The 21,380-nt window shown below is 41.7% G+C and overlaps 1 protein-coding gene across 3 annotated transcripts in view; it reads left to right on the top strand.

Annotated features, from left to right (window-relative positions):
- Positions 1 to 21,380, top strand: part of LOC108716440 (synaptotagmin-14-like) — a 116,818-nt gene that overhangs the window by 73,859 nt on the left and 21,579 nt on the right. For all 3 annotated transcript variants that reach the window (XM_041562521.1, XM_018262569.2, XM_041562522.1), the window contains 2 exons: positions 12,961 to 13,214; positions 18,549 to 19,001. In XM_041562521.1, coding sequence (XP_041418455.1) covers positions 12,961 to 13,214; positions 18,549 to 19,001 — 707 coding nt within the window. The remainder of the gene's footprint in view (positions 1 to 12,960; positions 13,215 to 18,548; positions 19,002 to 21,380) is intronic.

Here is a 21,380-nt window from a genome sequence, read left to right as displayed (position 1 = left end):
GGGTATAATAAATCTCGGAAATATTCTATAATATTTTTCAGATTTTCTAGTAAAAAAAAAACTTGAATTTTTCTAGTTTTTAGCATTCAGACTTTAATAAATAATCCGTTAAATAAACCCAATTGGATTGGTTTGCCTCCAAGAAGGATTAATTATATCTTAGTTGGTATCAAGCTACTGTTTTTTTATTACAGAGAAAAAGGAAACCATTTTCAAAAACTAGAATTATTTGATTAAAATGGAGTCTATAGGAGATGGCCTACCTGTAATTCAGAGTGTTCTGGATAACGGGTTTTTCGGATAGCAAATCCCATACCTGTACTTTCAAAGTGTTGGTTTAGCAATACTATTGACATACAAATATATATATACTGTACACTGGAACTCTACTGACCTGCTCTGCTTATGTTAGTCTTTTCCAGAAATTGAATGTATCCCCTATAAAATTCAAGGTCTTCTTCTACAATGACAAAAGCATAGTTCTATTTGCTCCACTCCATTCCTATAGTCTTAGATTATTAGCCAGAGAGGCAGGGGATATGTGAAATGTGCATTTATTTGTGAATGTAGTGCCTTTGGGTGGGAAGTAGTGATGTGCATGCCGAGCCGATATACGCGGGTTGGGCGGTTTCGGGCCGACTTCGCACCCCCGTTTCCAGGTCGCAGGTGGGTGCGAGTTGAGCTCTTCTGACTGCTCTCAAAATGCCTTCCAAATGCCGGCTTCCAGGTTGAACTTTTATAGACGTGCACCCCTCGCCCCGCCCCTTTTGTGACGTCAGGGCCGGGTCGGGCGCAAGTCTATAAAAGGAACCCGGAAGTCCCGCTCGGGCGAGCGCAGGTGGCGGGAAAAGCCCGACCCGCACATCACTAGTGGGAAGCTTAAAAAACAGAATGGGGGGAATTCACAAAAGTGGCGGTTAAATAAGTAACCCTGAAGTGGCGGTCGTCAAATTTGTAAAATGTTACTGTCTCTGAATGTCTCGTAAGCCTAACAGTTTTCTAAAATGTCATCTATCTTTGCATCGGACAGACGTCATTTTACCGAGCGTTTTCAAAAGACAATTTCACCAACGTTTTTATTTTGGAGAGCCTAATGTGTTGGAAAAATGGTTGGCAAAACAAATGAGTTTACGAGCAATTCATAAAAATGTCGGGAAAAGTGGCGCCAAAAAAAACCCACGCCCACTTTTAACAACACTATTTCAAAATTGTCGTACACATCTGAAAACTGGCGGGTAAATGCTCTGTGAATTTGTCGGCTGTTACTATGACACTATGAAACAATTTCTTGGAACGACTGGAGAAGTCAGATCTTGCCTCTTTCTGAGGACATCTGTGGCTGGGCGATAGCTTGCCAGGTATCTCATCCCTCTACTAACAAATACGTTTTCCCTTTTATCTTTATTAAAAGGCACTTGTGTAGAAGGCACTTATTTATTTTTTTTTTTACAATACACAACATGAATTATGCAGTATCTGTATTATTTATAAAATATATAAAATTTATAATATACTCATTATAGGCGTACTTTAAACCAGCGTGAACCAACTTTTTACTTTCCTTTCTCCACTTTCAGCATTTCCTTTGTTTCCTTGGCACAAAACTGCAGAGGAAGCTCATTTTCTGCTGGATAATTAGTGACGAGCCCTAAGCTTAGCTTCTCAACAGCCAATCAGAGCCCACTGAGCATGTGAGTGTCACAGACACTTTCCAAGATGGTGACCCCCTGTGACAAGTTTGAAGTCCTGGATCATTGCTGCTATTGACAAGCTGAAACTTTAGCCTTGTGCAATAAGTTCACTATATAAAATATGCCATTTTTAGCCACATTAATTTTTAGGGTTTAGTTCTCCTTTAAGTGGAAACCCCTCCCCAGCCACTTTCTTAACTTTGGCTGGGGAAGGGGGATGTGCTCCGGCGGTGAGAGGGCGGGAGGAAAGCAGGCATGAGGCGGGAGTGGGCGGGGCTGTGCAGATGGGCAAGCGCATGGGAAGTTCAGTGCTCTGTGCCCTCTTAAGATTTTTTTGCAGGCGTTGCCTATAAAATCAAAAACACAATCCTGTGAGTTTCTTTTGAGTAAGACCAGAAGTTTCTGCTAATTTTCCATAGTTGCCAAGTGTCCCTTATTTAAAGGCACAGACTCTGGGCTTCACTCTGTGTCCCTAGCATTGTACATGGTCACTGGTCACATTATCAACGACAAAGCCCAAACTGATTAGCCAAATGTGCATCAAGCACTGGGGCTCATTTTTTAAAAACACGTCTTATGTTAGGCTGCACTATGGCAACTTGGGCTTGAGTTTTTCTACACTGAGGGCCAGGCTGTTAATTGTTGCTGCTGATTAACTGATTTAACTTAGCATGTGGGTTAAAGAGGTGATGCACCTTTAAGTAAACTTTTAGTATGTTATAGAATGGCTGATTCTAAACAACTTTTCAGTGGTCTTCATTTTTTAAATTTTTTTTTATAGATGTTTAATTATTTTCTTTCTTCTTCTGACTCTTTCCAGCTTTCAAATTGGGGCCACTGTCCCCATCTATTATTATTATTATTATTATTATTATTAACATGTATTTTTAGAAAGCCAACATATTTTGCATCTAAAAAATGAATTCTCTGTAAGGCTACAAATGTATCGTTATTGCTTCTTTTAATTACTCCCCTTTCTTTTCAGGTCTCTCCTATTCATATTCCAGTCTGTTATTCCAATCAATGCCTGGTTGCTAGGGTAATTTGGACCCTAGCAACCAGACGGCTGGAATTGCAAACTGGAGAGCTGCTGAATAAAAAGCTAAATAACTCAAAAACCACAAATAATAAAAATCAATTGCAAATTGTCTCACGATATCCCTCTGTATATCATACTAAAAGTTAATTTAAAGGCGAACAACCCCTTTAAGGAGGTTTTGACCAGAAATCATTTGTAAAAAGTCAAATAAAAGGGGTCATTACGTACAATATAACCATAATAATAATCTGTGGCATTGAGTGGAGCAAAGCAATGGAGACAAAGCATTCCTGCAAATTCTCTTTTTTTAGATGTTTGTACCTACAGTCTGGTCTCCTGTTGTCAGGCTACTATAAAGTTCACCTTTGGCCATTAAGCTGTCATTGCAAAAATGTTCCATTGAAAACTGCTTGAAATGGTAAACTATGCATAGACCGTGCATATGTTAAGTTCTACAAACGAATAAAAACTTTAAAATCAATATTTGTAAAATTCTCTTTTGCAAATGATCAATGTGTACCCGCCCCTTTAGGTTCTCTTTAAAGAGGTTTGAAAGTGAACTGAGGATTTGATGACATTGCTGTTACCCTGAGGCACGGGGGGTCCCCCGGGAGTATGTGAGTCAACTGTCTGTTGTATTTAGGGACCAAATCCAGTATTCAGCCAGGATTTAGCCTTTTCTCAGCAGGATTCAGATTTGGCTGAATCCTTGTGCCTGGCCGAACCGAATCCAAATCCTAATTTGCATATCTAAATTAGGGGCAAGAAGGGAAATCACGTGACTTTTCAGAAGTAAAAAATGTTTTCCACTATTTCCTTTCCCCTCCCTAATTTGCATATGCAAATTAAATTTTGGTTCAGTATTCAGCCAAATATTTCACAAAGGATTCTGGGATTTGACTGAATCCCAAATAGTGGATTTGGTGCATCCCTAGTTGTAGATTCTACATTAGGAAATGTTCACTCGCTATCTCTTTCTATTTTTCCAAGATCAGTTATTCAAGTTATGATACATCCAGAGGAGTATGTTAGTACAGCATACCTCCCAACTGTCCCATTTTTCGCAGGACAGTCCTGATTTTCACAGCTCAACCCGCAGTCCGGGATTGTTACTGAAATGTCCCGACTTTCACTTTGATCTCCTGCACTGCACAGCCAGAAAAAGTTACAACTTAGTTACAAAGTTTCTAAGGGTAGGACTCCACGGGCGATTTCCGCGCGATCCGGCGACAGAAATAAGGTAAGTTATAGCATTGTCGGGTGGCGTTGAGGTGTTGATCCAACGCGACACGTCCGATGCAGATGTTTTTCGCGCATCGTGTCGGATCGCGCAGAAATCACCTGTGGAGTCCTACCCTACTAAAACTTAACTGGCTTTTGGCAGAGAGCCCAGAATACGTGGCAGGTGCACTTTTCTTGATTTGGATTTTTTGGAATCTCAAACCATCGCGTTCTTATTGTAAATAGGCAACCTCAGACTGGGCTAAACTCTGAGATTTTTCCTTTATCTTCATATTTCTAGTTGGACTGCTGTATATTTGGTTGGTGCCTCCACCTTTTGAGTTTTGGGTTGGCATTCCGAAACATTTGATTAACTTTTTCACTTTTTTTGTGTTGTTCAAAGTCCAAATAGCAAGAAGTGAAGAGAATCTGTGGCTCTTCTTCAGTTCCTCATCTTCCAAGTAGCCACATAGCCATGTATTGGTCAACATTGTGCATCGGCCCAATCCCTGCAGCGACTGATCTCCTTACTGCGTGGATATTGGGGGTAACCATAAACAGATCTTATTTGCGCATGTTTGGATACCTTTAGTCAAGCCTTGTCTAAGTGGGACAACGATCTAGTCCTGCAGCTTTGAAGGAATCGTTGGAAACTGTGCCTCGGCTGTGATGCCAAATGGGAATAGACGATCATTAATTAATTACCCGCATATGACATGTTCCCTGACCATTCTAGAGCTGTATGGCATGCGGATTCCTGCCGCTCCCCATTACCGGCGTTTAAGACGGGTACAATGGTTAAATATATCGGATCATATTTTAAGATACTTTTTTTCCCTACAAATAGTGTACACTTGTGACTGCTACAGATTATTCAACAAGAAGTCACACCTCAGCTAATTTGAAGGCAGATTTAACTCAGCTTTGGAAGCCCGAGGATAGTAATTTGAATTATGCATGAGTGTCTGCTGCACAGTTCCATTAGCCTGCGAGATAGTAAGGTAAACATGCTCTGAATGTTAAGTATTCTATACAAGTGCCACGTACAGAAAGGACAGTTTGTGGGGTTTTATTTTTTTCTTCCCGGTGCTAAATGGTTTGGAAGATATGTTACATATTGATGTTTATTAATGAATAAAGAGTGTTAATCTCGTCTTTATAATGTAGTTATGTAAATATCCCCCCTCCCTTGCAGCTCGTAGCTTGTGCGCTCGTTCCTATGATACTTTCTCTTACTTAATGTCTGTTCAACACTAATTCTAAAAATACCATATGTAGCCCCACACTGAGCCTTCTGTCATATGTAAGTGTCTGCGGGCGGGGGGATCTTCTAATAGGTAAGGTTTAGAGGACACACATTACAAATCATATATTTATGGCTTCCAAACAACACATTCCACTGCTTTAAAGGAGAAGGAAAGGCTAAAATTAAGTAAGCTTTATCATAAAGGTCTATATAAATACACCAGCAAACCATCAAAGTAGTGCTGCTCTGAGTCCTCTGTCAAATGAAACAGCACATTTCTTTCCTTCTATTGTGTACTCATGGGCTTCTGTATCAGACTTCCTGTTTTCAGCTTAAACCTCCAGGGCTAGGGCTTGAGCATGCTCAGTTTGCTCCTCTCCCCCTCCCTCCTCCCCTCCCTGCTGTAATCTCAGACCAGAGCTATGAGTGAGCAGGTAGAGACTCAGCAGGAAGTGATGTCACACCAAGAAAATATGGCAGCTGCTATCCTAAACAAACAGAGAGAGCTTCTAAAACTGGTTACTCAGTTATGGTAAAACATTCTGCAGAATAAATAGTATTATAGCTTTCACTATTTTGGCTAATCTATTGGCAATAAACTGCTTTGCTATCTTTCCTTCACCTTTAAAGGGGAATTATACGCCAGACAAATTAAATGGGGCTCTATTTGCTGCACTACATACAGAATGGTTTTGTATTGCGCTTGATCATATCTCCCTTGCTTCCTTTTGAGCAATTGTAAAGAAGATATTTAAAGAGCACATATAACTGGAGATGCAGCTTATAGGGATGCAGCGTTTATAGGATTTGGTTCGGGATTCGGCCATGATTAGGTCTTTTTTAGCACGATTCGGATTCCACCGAATCCTTGTGTTTGGCGAATCAGAATTTGCATATGTAAATTAGGGGCAGGAAGGGAAATCACGTGATTTTTCATCACAATAGAATGAAATAAAAAAAACTGTTTTCACTTTTTCTTTTCCCAACCTTAATTTGCATATGCACATTCGGATTTGGTTCTGTATTCGGCCATATCTTTCACGAAGGATTCAGGGATTTGAATCCCAAATAGTGGATTAGGTGCTAGTGGCTAATAGAGCCTATACGTTGAAAGAAAGAAACAGCAGTATTTTTCAAAGGTTTTGCACCTTTTTGAGTTATGCTCTTGGTGTTGGCAGCCATGATGCGGTACAGGCCTGTGCATAATGAGTAGATTTGCCATCGGTCCGGTTTTCACCCGGACAGCCCAGTTTTCATGATGGTTGCCCATGTGAAAGCTTCCAAATTTGTTTTTTTAGATAGGATCAGTGACCCCCATTTAAAAGATGGAGAGCCAGTAAACAAGGCAAATAATTCAAACACTATTTAAAAAAATGAAGACCAGTTGAAAAGCTGCTTAAAATTAGGCATGCTATAACATACTAACAGTTAACATAAAGGTGAACCACCATAAGAGAGATTAAAATATTATGAAGCTGCAAATGCTACTTAACAGGAAAGAGATCACCTGAACAGAAATACTGCAGCTCTAACTGTAACAGGAAGAGATCACCTGACCAGAAATACTGCAGCTTTAACTGTAACAGGAAGAGATCACCTGACCAGAAATACTGCAGATCAAACTGTAACAGGAAGAGATCACCTGACCAGAAATATTGCAGCTCTAACTGTAACAGCAAGTAGTGTGGGAGCAAAAGACACAATTCTATCTGTTAATTGGCTCATGTGACCTAACATGTATGGTTTGTTTGTTATGTTTGTGTGCACAGTGAATCGTACAATCCCAGGGGGTGGCCCTTTTTTTTAAAAATGGCAATTTTCTATTTATGATTACCCAATGGCACATACTACTAGAAAAGGATATTATTATGAAAATGGTTTATTTACATGAAGCAGGGTTTTACATATAAGCTGTTTTCTGCAATATCTTTTTATAGAGACCTACATTGTTTGGGGGTATAGTTTTCCTTTAATACAAACTAAATGAGCTGATATTTTGGGTAGGTTGTTGGCCTTCATGTACCCCACAGTTTAATAGCAAATCATTCAAGCTGTAATTGTCCTTTACTGATTTAACTGTATTTCAAAAACTGCCAAGTGGGTGCCAGACTTTATCCAATTTTACATATGGGATTGCTGGGAAGGGGCAGTCTTGCTTAAAATGTGTAGAATGGCAGTTTTAGATACTTGGGGGCAAATTTACTAAAGGGCGAAGTGACTAACGCTGGCGAAAATCCATTTCAGGACTTTGCCGATTGACTAACGGGCACTGGCGTAAATTCGCTAGCGAAGGAGATAGACTGTAGGGGTACTTGGCACTCTAACGCCAGGCGAATTTCCGCTCTGGCAAATGGACGTTACTCCGCAAATTCATTAAGATGCGGATTTTACTGACCGTTACCTCTTGCACCAGAGTTTACTTTGCCACCTCAGACCAGGCGCAATGAGAGTAGAATGTTAAAATTTTTCTAAGTCCCAAAAAACTCATTCATTTTCAGGGTGATAGGCTGCAAAAGATCGTAATTTTTTTTGGGGTACCCGGCTTCCCCCCTACATTTCGTAACATATGGAACATAAACTTTACACTGGGCTCATGTGTAGGGCAATATAACAACTCTATTTTATTTTATTAAGGTTCCCTGGGCTTGTGTAATGTAATGTATTTGCTGCAACATATACATCTATTGAACCTTAACTTCCCGCCGCATGCAACTTAGCCAACGCTAGCGCAACTTCGATTTGCATGCTGAATTAACGCTAGCGAAACTTCGCCATCGTACGACGCCCTGGACGCAATCTCGCATTTTAGTGAATTAGCGTTGTCCTGGCGAAGTGTGGCGATGTGAGCGAAGCAGTTGCTGGCGAATTTCCGCAGGTTAGGGAATTTGTCCCTTGGGATGATGATAGTTCTGTTGGGAGAATATAGGGTGGTAAGGTTGGTTGGTAGGTGGAAGCAGTTCTGCTGGCAGAAATAGTTGAGAAGGAATTTTGTAGGATGGCAGGTATTGTCGGGAAGGGGGCAGTCCTGCTGACAGTTTATAGGATGACAGGGACAGTTTAAATGGGACTAGTTCTGATGCCAGTAAGTAGAACAGCAGGCATAGTAGTAGTAGATATAGTTTTTGTGACAGTGTGTAGGGTGCTGGGGTTAGCTTGGAGTGGGAGCAGTTCAGATAGCAGAATGTAGGATTACCGACATACTTGGGAAAAGGGATAGTTTTTTTGGCAGTATGTAGGACAGAAGTGAAAGTTGGGGTAGTTCTGGCATAGTGTAGGATGGAAGGGATAGCTGATAAAGGGTGTAGTTTGTCTGGTAATTTGTAGGATGGCAGGTATAGTTTGGAAAGGGGGTAGTTTTGCTGGCAGTTGTAGGATGGCAGGGAGTGGAGGATACATGATCACATGGTGTAGCTGTCATTTTTTGCCACAACTCACATTTAGGGGGTTACTTATCGGAGGTTGAATTTTAGAGTTTTTTTATACCTCAAATGAACTTGCAACTCGAATGGCTTCTAATTTAAATAAAAACTCAAATCGGCGAGTTCAAGGTTAATTGATCAAATTTTCGGTGGGAAAAAACCTTGAATCGTTCAACTTGATCAAGTTTCGGGCAAACCCCTCTGAAACGAACCTAATGAAGGCTACAAACATCTTCAAATGGTTCAAGGGACGTCTGCCATTGACTCCTACTCGACAGGTTTTAGCTGGGTTTTTTTGGATGTATAATTAATTTTAAAAAATTCGAGTTGTCTGAAAACCAGAAAATGTGAATTTTGACCAAAAACGTCAACTCGAAAACTCAAATTTTCGTGGAAAACACTACTTGATTCTTAATAAATTAACTAAAGTGAAACTTTAAATCTGAAAATGTTGCACATTACAGCAGTGCCGCTGGGTGCAACCTGGAGATGGCAGGCATACACTCCATAAGTTATCTACTTGTTGGGGATGAAAGTTTTTTGTAAGAAAAGTCACATGTACTTCCCAAGTTCTTTCCCAAATCGAATTCATCCTCCACCATGGAACCTTGGATGTTGAAAAGATACGGCCCCCTTTCTTCAATACAAATAACATCGCAAATCATTTAGCTTTTGGGAAGGGAAAGTCACTGTTATATCCAATGCAAGGGCACAGCTATAAAAATACAATTTCATTTTTAAATAGTGTTAACGAAGCACAAATTAATCTGATCAGATTCAGATGTCAGAAGAGCAGTTGACTCTTCCCATTCAATAAACAGTGAAAATGAGCTGAAACCCACCTCTCCATGCACAGAAATCCTTATACTCCTGGCAAGGACAAATCAGATAGATAACTGCTTTTTTAAATTGGCATTTGTTCCCCACTGTGCAGATCTGTGCTTTATGCAAATTGCACACTCACGTGGAGGGATTTACATATTATCCCGGTGGATGTGAACTATGAGGTTGCACCTTAAAAAGACGTGGAACGATATAGTATACAGAATATATAGCGCTTCTTACTCTCTCTCTCTCTGTGGAATGATGAGTTTGAGAATATGTTCTTTGAGAATCTTGTCTATTGACATTTCACTGATAAAAGGTGAAGCAAAGTCTTTTTACACTTGGGGTGCGAAATGTTAGGCACCCCCAAGTGATTGTATTGACTTACCTGAAACCCGGGTCGGTGCTCCTATCAGCAGAAAACTGCACAGTCTGGGGGTTATTACAGTGAGCACCACTGAGTGATCCTATTTTGGCTTCTTCTTTCTTCAAATGTCCCGGGGCAAATGCATGCGCAGTAGAATGAAATAGCAACTTTTTAGTTAAAGTTCGGCTTTTTGCTCTACTGCGCGAAGAGAGAGGAAGACGGAAGAGGATCGCTCCCTTTTGCTCACTGGTAGAACCCCGGGCCGGTGCAGTTTTCTGCTGATAGGAGCACTGGCCCGGGGTTTCAGGTAAGTCAATACAATCACTTGGGGGTGCCTAACATTTGGCTCCTCAAAGTGCAAGAACACTTACCTTCTCCTTTAAAGAGCTTTAGTGTTCCAGTGGTGTAGCAGTGCTGGGGTCCTGGGTTCGATTCCAGCAAGGCCAGGTCATTGCTATAATTCAGTGATCCCCAACCAGTGGCTCGTGAGCAACATTTTTCTCCAACCCTTTGGATGTTGCTCACAGTGGCCTCAAAGCAGGTGCTTATTTTTGAATTCCAGGCTTGGAGGCAAGTTTTGGTTGTATAAAAACCAGGTGTACTGCCAAACAGAGTCTCCTGTAGGCTGTCAGTCCACTTAGGGGCTACGGAACTGGCAATCACAGTCACTTAGGGGTGCCTAACATTTGGCACCTCAAAGTGCAAGAACACTTACCTTCTCCTTTAAAGAGCTTTAGTGTTCCAGTGGTGTAGCAGTGCTGGGGTCCTGGGTTCGATTCCAGCAAGGCCAGGTCATTGCTATAATTCAGTGATCCCCAACCAGTGGCTCGTGAGCAACCTTTCTCTCCAACCCTTTGGATGTTGCTTGCTGCAAGTCCATTTAGGGGCTACGGAACTGGCAATCCATTTAGGGGCTACGGAACTGGCAATCACAGCCCTTATTTTACACCTCCCAGGAACATTTTTCATGCTTGCATTGCTCCCGACTCCTACATGTGAAGAAAAGGTTGGAGACCCCGGCTATAATGCTATCTTGTGTACAGTGTGCAGGTTGGAGACCACCCACTGTAAAATATTGAACCACAATGTTGGGCGTATATGTGCAATGTAATAGGGGAACCCTCAAAAAAACACCTCCCCGGGGAGCCAGTACTTGGCACCTTACATGCAGTTCATCAGAGCCTGTGCATTGTATTGTAGCATAAGGTGCATTTATGGGTGCAAGAACCATGTTATAATATTAGCACAATGCTTATTTCTATGGGTGCTGTCACTTCCCATGAAAGAATCCAAGGTTGTCAATGCTTCCAGCTACAGCAGCCCCACAGACATGTCAGTCCACGTCTGGCTGATTGATGAATCCAGTAAGGACTGTGTTCCCCTTAATTGCTATCTCTGTCATCTTGTCTATTGAGATTCTTACACATTTTTCCTTTTACTCTGGAAGGCCTGCATCAGACTCATCGGTTTCTATGGTTATCCGGAGATCTCCGCTGTCCCCGGTGTTATTATTCCACTCTAATATTACTTTAATGCAAAATATTGGACGGGAGAAAAGATGAAAGATTTAAAGGAACAAAAAGAGGCGGAAAAAAACTACTTTTTTATATGTAGCATAAAAGCATGCCATTAGTGAGTAGATATGAATAGAATATGTTCCCATTTCTTTACATTCTATCATACTGCACAGAATACGGGTATACAGCCATTATAATGGACCCCTATTTTTGAACTTGATTATCAGGAGTCCATCTGAGATTTCACTGCATCATTGTTACATTCACATTGATACAGCATTGGCAACTAAGTTCTCCAGCTGGACCCCAGGTTTCTCCGGCATACTGCCCAAAATGCGTCAGGCTGTTATGGTGCTGTCTGCTGTTTTTATTGCACACCACTAAATAGAAAATGATTCCAATGTTACTTCTTCAAACTTCGTATCCTGACCAATATCTGTGTAGCATGCACATTGGTCTGTATGTCCATTTTCCAAATGCATGGTCCTACAGCTCCTTTTCCCATGCTGTTTTTCCAGTCATTCCCGGTAGAGTCATGCATTGGATCGGTTATTAGTGGAATACCTGCAAAGTAGTGGGAATTTGCTCGGAAACTCTCCTGTCCGCATGGGTGGGCCGAGGGTATCCTTCAGGGTAATGATGTGTGGGTCCAGATTTTTAAGACCCTTTCCCTAACCCACCCAATCCACACTGGGCTCAGCTACTTCATTTAAAGATCTACACCCGCCCCGCAGTGACATCATGAAAGGAGTGAGGCAAGCACAAATCTATTGTGGAGCAGTGGTGGAGCAGCAGGGAGAGCTGAATAAAGGCTTCAACCCAAACTAAGGTTGCCACTTGGCCGGTAAAAATGATGCTTGATGCCAATGTTTTTAATAGGGAAAAACAGCAAGAATATAGGAAGGCCAGTATTTTTTTCCAGAAAAGGTGGCAACCCTAAACCAGGTCCTGCAGTCTGCTACTTCAGGGGTAGTTGGGCAGGATGCAGGCTATTTAGCTATGGAAATTTCCTACAGTCTTAACAGATTTGCCCAGATTTTGACACTTCTGGATTTTCTGACATCATTTCTGGGATCACATGGTTCTCGGTGGAGGGCAGGTCGGAAAATCAAGATATTGATTTCGGGCTGGTTCAGGTTGCCCTATGAAGAAGTAGCTGTGTGGGTAAGCAGTCCCAGGTCAGATCTGTGTCTACTGAATTAGACCCAAGCAGGACACAAATTCAGGGTGTTTAGCCCTGAATGACTGGAATAGCAGCTTGAGAAGAAAGTAGGCATGTACCAAATCCAGGATTTGGCATATATCAGAATCCTTGCACTTTTTGAAGAATTCATCTGAATCCAAAGTGTTCAGCCAAACTGAATCCGAACCCTTAAACTTCTGGGACCTCAAAATTCTGGACATCTGAACTCAACAATTTTTGGTCAACAACTGATGCAATTTAAGTGTTTTATTTTTACTGATTGAATTAGGGTTTATTTAATGCCAGAATTATTTCAAGGTTTTCTGAATTATTTTTTAGGAAATGTTCTTATATGATATCATTTTTGGTTCTATTTTGTTACAGTATTTTCCAAGTTCTACAAGTAAAGCCAGTTTCATGAATGTTGTAGTTACATTTCTATACCTTTTCAGCAAACTGTATCCAGAGAATGAGAAGGACGCCGCCCCTGGATGAACTGCAGCCACCTCCATACCAAGATGACAACGGCTCTCCTCGCCTTTCATGCACCCCTTCCGATATTGGAGACAGTAAATGTGAACTGTCCAGATACTCTTTTAACAAATGCCCTAGTGACGGAAGCACCGGCCATGAAGTGGAAAGCTTTAAGAACAAGGGCTACGAAGAGGATGTTCCGAGTGATAGCACCGCCGTTCTAAGTGCAGAAGTAAGTACAAAAGTACAAAATTAGCTCCTCTGTGTTATCTATCATGTGCAGATCAAGGAGTCCCATATTCCTCTTCATTTTACCACCTGGTTTCCAACGTCCAGGGTTTTGCAAGGAAGATAATTAATTTACAAGTTCACAGATAAACCCCCTGCATAATTGATTCCTGTAAACCAAAACATAACAATAAAGGAGTGAAAGGAGAGGAGAACTCAAGATTTCTATTTAGTCTAACTCTAATTATAGGAAATTGATTAAGGTAAAAGCAAAACAGTCACTACTTTATAATGAAAAAAAAAACTGGGCAAATATGTATTGTTTTTAAAATTAAAAGAATGTATATTAGGCATAATGTTTTGCTTGTGTTGCAAATAGACCTTTACTGCCCCTTCAAACTGAAGCAGCTGAACAGCACTCCCTAAAGCCAGGTATTAGAGTTGATTGATCTTTAGCTGCTCTTCCGTTCAGATCAGTAGCATACCAAGTGATTGTGTTTGTGATTTTGGCAGGAATATTAATGATGTAACGACTTAAGCTGCCCATTACGCTAGAGGCAGATTTGGAAACACTGCAGATAATCTTTGGTTGGAAGCTGCACATCTATTGAGTACTTTGTTCTTGGGGGGATGGACTTCTAACATTTGGGATCAACTGAATTCATAATTTACAAGTTGGGATGCATTCTGAATCCTCCACCTTAACTCAAAACCTCTACAACAGATTTGGCTGAATCCCAAAGCACTCACAAAAAATTAGGAAAACCAAATCTAAAACCCTCAGTTGCACATTTAAGCACATCTGACAAAATGTTCCGGTAGCATAACTAGAAGATAAGGCAAGTTTAGCAGTTCAAGCCTTGGATGTTATGCTAAATGTTCCCTCGAAGCTCTGAACTACAAGTTGTGACACAATAGCACACACAAAAATTGCAAAGTGTGTAGAAAATTGTTTTATTCACCCACATGATATAGTCCTTGATTGGAACCAACCATGGCTCTGCGATAGACAGCGTTGCACTGGAGGATCCAAGGACCACCAGGGGATCCCACTTCCCCCCAAACCCCCCCCCCCCGCCCCAGTGTCAATCCCCCTCCAGGCCCCCTGCCACAGTCACAATTCCCCCTCCGGGCCCCCCGCTTGGTACTTGGTTGGAACTAACCATGGCTCTGTGATAGACAGCGTTGGACTGGAGAATCTAAGGCTCACCAGGGCTTGCATCACAGGGGACCCCAATTCTCCCCAAGCCCCCGCCCCAGTAGCAATCCCCCTCTGGGCCCCCTGCTCCAGTCAAAACCCCCTCTGGGCCCCTTGTTTAGTCCTGAACCCCAGTCACAACCTCCCTGTGTACCTGTTCTTTTGCTGCGGCAGAGATTGGGGCCAGGGGGCAGCTCGGGGTTTCAAACATAAGCGGGTCTGGGTAGGATGGGCCCATTGTTTTTTTTCAGTGTTCCGTCGCCCCAGTCCGACCCTGGTGATAGACGTTTATAAATTGTAAACTCTTAAATGGTAAAAGCCTGCCAAATACTCAAAAATATACAATTCACATATTATCCATTCATCAAGCATATTAAGTTGTTTATTAATAATGAAATGGGGGAGGGGTGGTTTCATAGAGCCTGCTCTGCAGTTGGGGGAAACTACTTTTTTGTCCAAAAAATACTGGTAGTGAGTCCTATATGCCCCTGACACCTGGAGGCAACGCCCAAGCGTTCCAAAAAATAGATCCCTTACCAGTATTAGCATGCTTATTGCACAGGGGTAGAACATTGTTTAAATGCCTGTAGGCGGCTGATAGTTCAAAGTCCGGTAGAGAGTTTGAGTTGGATCTGACTTCTAGCAGCTTCCTTCAGAAGAACAATTCACTTAACCCAGTCAGGGGATTGGTAAAGGAATTATTGGTGGTACTCAGCACTTGCAGGGTTATGTCAGTTGTTGGGGAGGTTCCTATCAAGAACAGTACCGTTTTCTATGAAAGTTCCTAATGGTCTGCCGTTACCCCCCTAAAGTGAATGTAAACTCGAATATTACATTTTGCCTAATGAAAGAAAATATGGAGCTTTAAGCAATTGTCCATAAATGTTTTCAATGGTATTTGTCAATTTCTATTCTCTGCACTGTTGGCTCTGACTTTTGAAAGAATATAACCGAACCAGCTAATTAACAGACAACCCTAACAGCCATGGCCAAACTTGCAGTCCGCTTGATAATGAACCTGTAACGATACCAGCATTTCTTCATTACCCGCAATTGCCTTTGTATTTTAACAAGGCGCCAACCAGCAATTCGGAGGCACAAACTTTGCCGTCCAAATTTGCAAACTTTAATAAAAATGCCCTAAATTTAGACTTTCACACTTATACGTTTATTCAATCATTTTTAATTGATTTAAGCTCACAGTGTTACCTTGCATTGCCAGTTCCTTTCTACACTGCACAATCCCAAGTGACGTGAAATGACCCGGGGCTAAAACACTAATTCAGTTCCTGCTTAATAGTCAGTTTTGACAAGTTCTCAGCTAAGGGAAAACTGCAGTAATACAGTATATTCTATGAATAACTTGCAGGGCTGTTTCCAGGTCTTGCAGTCTGGCCCCAGAGCCAAATTTCAGATAGAGTAGATTGGGCATTTACTAGTAGGGTAGATTGGGCATTTACTAGTAGGGTAGATTGGGCATTTACTAGTAGGGTAGATTGGGCATTTACCCAATCGGTTGGGGGGGTCATTCAGGGAGGTAACTTAAAGTAGTACAGATATAGTATATTCTGCAACAACAGACAAGGGATGGTCAACTTGTTGTCCATGGCTGTTGGGAAGACTCCCTGGGAGTTTACTTAAACCCCCTTTAGATGTGAGCTCTGTTTTTCTGCCCTGGCTCCCTTTTTGTTTAAAGGAGAAAGAAAGGCTAAAACTAAGTAAGCTTTATCAGAATGGTTTATATAAATACATTAGTAAACCCTCAAAGTAATGCTGCTCTGAGTCCTCTGTCAAAAGAAACACCGCATTTCTTTCTTTCTATTGTGTACACATGGTCTTCTGTATCAGGCTTCCTGTTTCCAGCAAAAACCTCCAGGGCTAGGGATTGAGCATGCTCAGTTTGCTCCTCTCTCCCTCTCCTTTCCCCCCCTCCATGCTGTAATCTGAGCCCAGAGCTAAGAGACTCAGGCAGGAAGTGATGTCACACCAAGCAAATATGGCAGCTGCTATCCTAAAGAAACAGAGAGCTTCTTGAGCTGTTTACTCAGGTATGGTAAAACATTCTGCAAAATAAATATAGTGTTCTAGTTTGCACTATTGTGGTTAATCTATTGGCAATAAGATGCCTCTGAACTTTCCTTCTCCTTTATGCTGGCCCAGATTTGGTATTTGCTGTTATTTTGATCTAAGTGGGTTTAAAGGACTGCTATAGGAGGAATGTATGTCAAACGCGCAAGCAATGTTTAAAATGGAGTTTCGTTAACTATTTTGTCGCAAAATACACCTGTGATTGTGAAATTTAATTACATGCACTGCGAATATTCGTAAAAGTCATTTGGTAGCAAACTTTGCAAGGAAGTTGTTGAGGTCTGTATTTCAAGTCAAAAAGGAAGCAAACATGGTCATTAATGCCCGCAATGGTCTTTGCGAACGTTTTTGTGCTACATATTACATCCCCCCATGACTGCATTAAATAAGAATTTTTGAAAATCTTACCTTTTTGATAATTCGGTGCCACTTCTGAATAGAGATTCTGGGGGTGCCATAAGTAATCATGGAGCTCTATATAGCATAGTTAGCTACATTCCTTGTGGGTCCCAGTTATTTGGCACCAATGGAAAAAAATATCCCATGCATTAGTGATGTGCGTGTTGACCCAAAACCTTTGGTGACCCATGGGTTGACTCCCAGTTGGCTGGATTTGGGTTGAAGTTTGGCCAACCATTGCAGGTTAGGGTTGGGTGTGGGTCAGGCTGGATAAGTACACTCCTCCTCTGCTCCCAAAGATTCCTTGTCTTGGAACCAGAGGCACTCACAGTAGTAGTGCACATTGCAAAAAGACATGGGTACGGGTTGGGTGTGAGTCCTGTAATGGCAACATTTTGCGGGTTAGAATTGGGTGCAGGTTACGTTTTTGCAGGTTAGAGTCAAGTGCGGGTTGAGTTTTTCCTTACCTGCATATCACTACCATTCATGCCCACGCTACTGATCCACCCACTTTCTGCCAGCCTTGCATGCTTCATAATTTGCAAAAAACATCCTTTCATCTCTATGGATCTTCCTGTGGCACAGCATCCATTATTGGTTTGATCCCTCTACCTCCTTCATGGCAGCCCTCTAGGGATTTACCAAATCCTAGCACTTTTTGCAGTTTTGTAATTTAGCCGAATCCTAAAAGGCTAACCAAATCTGACTCCCATCAATGCAATTTTTAAACTTGTTAAAGGAGAAGGAAAGCTCCAAAACGGTTTATTGCCAACAGATTAGCCACAATAGTGCAAGCTAGTACGCTATATTTATTCTGCAGAATGCTTTACCATACCTGATTAAACAGCTCTAGACACTGTCTCTGTTTGTTTAGGATAGCAGCTGCCATATTAGCTTGGTGTGACATCACTTCCTGCCTGAGTCTCTCCCTGCTCACTTACAGCTCTGAGCTCAGATGGGAGGGGGAGAGGGGAAAACTGAGCATGCTCAAGCCCTAGCCCTGGAGGTTTATGCTGAAAACAGGAAGTCTGATACAGAAGCCCATGAGTACACAATAGAAGGAAAGAAATGCTGTGTTTCTTTTGACAGAGGACTCAGAGCAGCATTACTTTGAGGGTTTACTGGTGTATTTATATAGACCTTTCTTATAAAGCTTACTTCATTTTAGCCTTTCCTTCTCCTTTAAAAATTTGAGTATTCCGAAGAAATGTTTTGTGGAGGATTGAGTATTTAGAATTGAGTGCATCTCTCTTTCTACAAAACATTATGTAGTTCTATTTTTCAAAACTTTTGGCGTCGTGAATATGTATAATCTGGGCAGGGCTTTGTTTAGACAGCAGTTTACAGATGGCTGAACACAGAAGACCTGATAAGGTACAGAGAGACATAAAAAACAGGGCTTTATTTTCGGCCAAAATATTTTAGATGACTAGGATAGAAATAGCCTGCCGGAATGAATAATTTCAGTTGTCTGGAGTGACTTACACTTTTAGAGGATATTCTAGCATAATGTCTATTGTAAATGTTAGAACGTTGGCACATAATATAAAGGCACTGTTTCTTGCAAAGTAACATTCCATGTGTTAGCGCATCTGAAAGCAAACGGAATACATAAATTCATACATTTTGTTTTATGTTTTATTTTTTTTCTAGGATATGTCAGCCAGAGGATCATCTTCACAGCTTCCTAAGTCTTTTGATCCGGAGCCAGTAGCTAAATACGGCACTTTGGATGTAACTTTTGACTATGATTCACAAGAACAGAAACTTCTAGTTACCGTGACAGCTGTCACAGACCTGCCCACGCACAACAGGACAGGGAATAGTAACTCGTGGCAGGTCCACCTCGTGCTGTTTCCCGTCAAGAAGCAGAGGGCAAAAACCGCCGTCCAAAAGGGGCCCTGCCCGGCCTTTACAGAAACCTTCAAATTTAATCACATTGAGTCAGAAATTATAGCAAATTACGCAGTGCGCTTTAGACTGTACCTCGTGCGGCGAATGAAAAAGGAGCGCTTGGTGGGGGAGAAGATCTTTAACCTTACAAAGCTGAATCTACAGGGAAAGCTGTCAGTCCCGGTGGTACTGGATCCTGCTTACAGTCTGTCCGTGAGTACTCAGAAATAAGATCAGTACAGGTATAGGACCTGTTATCCAGAATGCTCTGGAGCTGGGGTTTTCCGGATAACGTATCTTTCCATAATTTGGATCTTCATACCTTAAGTCTACAAGAAAATCATGTAAACATTAAATAAACCCAATAGGCTGGTTTAAGGATTAATTATATCTTAGTTGGGATCAAGTACAAGGGACTGTTTTATTATTACACAGAAAAAGGAAATCATTTTCAAAATTTGGATAAAATGGAGTCTATGGGAGATGGGCAATCTGTAATTCGGAGCTTTCTCGATAACGGGTTTCCGGATACCTGTACAACTATATACCTATGTCACAATACACAGTAGAACCCCCCATTTTACATTTTTCTCTTTTATACTTGAATTAAAAAATGTGTACCATTTTCTTAAGAAACCAGACTGTATATTCTCCCTTCATTAACTGCTGTGGATAGGAATTGTCAGACGGTCCCTAACTGCTCTGCAGGGAAACAATCATACTTATGAACAGCAGGGGGAGCCCCCGCCTTACTTCCCAGTAGTGATGTGGGCGAGGAAAGCCAGACCGGCCACACATCACTACTTCCCAGCCATGCAGAACTCAAGCGGCTTTGTTTGTTTCCCTGTAGAGCAGTCAGCGAATGTGTAGAGTTTTGTATTGGATTTTATTTTTGCCTTTCCATCCCCTTTACAGTTTCCAACTCCAGCTGCAGGGACAAAGGAGCCAGATTTAAACAGATAAACCGGGATTCTATTTGGATGATTATTTTGCTGCAGCCACTGGTTCTGCAGAGTTGGAGAAAGTTTGTATTAAACAATACAAAAACTATAAAATCCACATCAGATTACATGACAACACAGGACCCAGTGCAGTCTGTATATTCTGATTATTAATCAGTCTTGCTGTATCAGCTTCTGGCAGATATTATTTGACTTGTGCTGTTTTGATAATTTAAGACTATCCCTAAGCAGCCCAGACCACACTGAGCATGTGCACAGTCTTGGTCTTGCAAATATGTTTAACAAAAATAACAAGATGGTGACCCCCTTTACTTCCCCTTTAAGCTGCAATCGCTACTTTTTTAAAGTGAAAAATCAGGTTTTAGGTCTTGTCCCACATGCAGCCCATCAACACTCCGGTACACGTTACCATGGCCTAATCCACCCAACCCCTGCAGAGTTTTGGGGAATTCCATTTCAATTTTTGTGATCTGGCACTTTCTTACCCATTTCATGCGAATGATTGTGCTCGCTGTAGAAGTTAGTTTTAACATACCATAAAACTTTTTCTTTTTTTTGCCCTATCATCCTCCCACATCTGGGAGTTGTGTTATTATATAAATGGCTTGCCATGCTATGCCCCTGTGCCCTATGCATTTGTCCTCTTTATTTATTGTCTCCACGCTCCCTTTAGGCTGTAAGCTCCAGCACCCAGGGACTTACCTTTCTGGCTCAGGCTTCTTAAGTGTATTGTTACCAATTAGTATTTCATTGGCTCCCTCTTGCACAGCTCTGTGAAACATTCCGGCTCTTTATATATGAAGGATATGAACTAGAATTGTCCCATAGGGGCAGTAATAGGGATTAGCTAGGGGCTGCATTGTGGAACTAAATCTCATGGCTGTCAGTTCAGGCACATAATTTCCAATGAGATGAGCCTCACAAGTGCACTGTTCAGTCTCAAACTTAAAAATAGGCTTTAGCCCTCCTTTAATATAATTTTATCCATATAAAAATATCTGCTTTTTCTTAGAAATAAGAATTAGACATTTTTCCGGCATTACCTCTCAATGTTTTTAATAAATAACTAACTAAGTAACTTATGGATAGTAGTGTAACATTTGGGGGCTGAACCCCAAGCTAGTCTGGTTTCGACCTTGGCTGTCGGGGGAAAAAATTGCCTACCCAGTTTTCCAAACTAGTATTCCCCTAGATTGACGAGGCAACCAGCCAATAGCCAATTGATACGTCATCACACCACCCTTTATGTCATAGCACGGCAACATCATATCCACTCCCCTGGCTGTGACATCAACTTCCGCAGCCATCCAGAAAGGGGGACAGGAAATGGTGGCAACCCTACCCCAACCAGATAAGATTTTGAGGACCCTCCCATGGTGATGGGAGCATTTCAACAATCCAGACAGGGCCAGATTTACATAGCAGGCACCCCTAGGCCCACTCCCGTGCGTCACCCTTGTCCTATATTCGTGCAAATTTTTTATCACCGGGACCGGAGCAATGGGGATTGGCACTAGGGTTGCCACCTTTTAGTTCTTACCCTACTGGCCGGTGACATAGAGGGTGGAAGCGGGCCAGAGAGGGCGGGGTCGGGGGCAGAGTCTTGACATTTTGGGGGCAGAGTCACAAA

The sequence above is a fragment of the Xenopus laevis genome, chromosome 5L (assembly GCF_017654675.1).
Source record: "Xenopus laevis strain J_2021 chromosome 5L, Xenopus_laevis_v10.1, whole genome shotgun sequence".
NCBI lineage: Eukaryota > Metazoa > Chordata > Amphibia > Anura > Pipidae > Xenopus > Xenopus laevis.
This window is presented reverse-complemented; position numbering and strand designations above follow the sequence as displayed.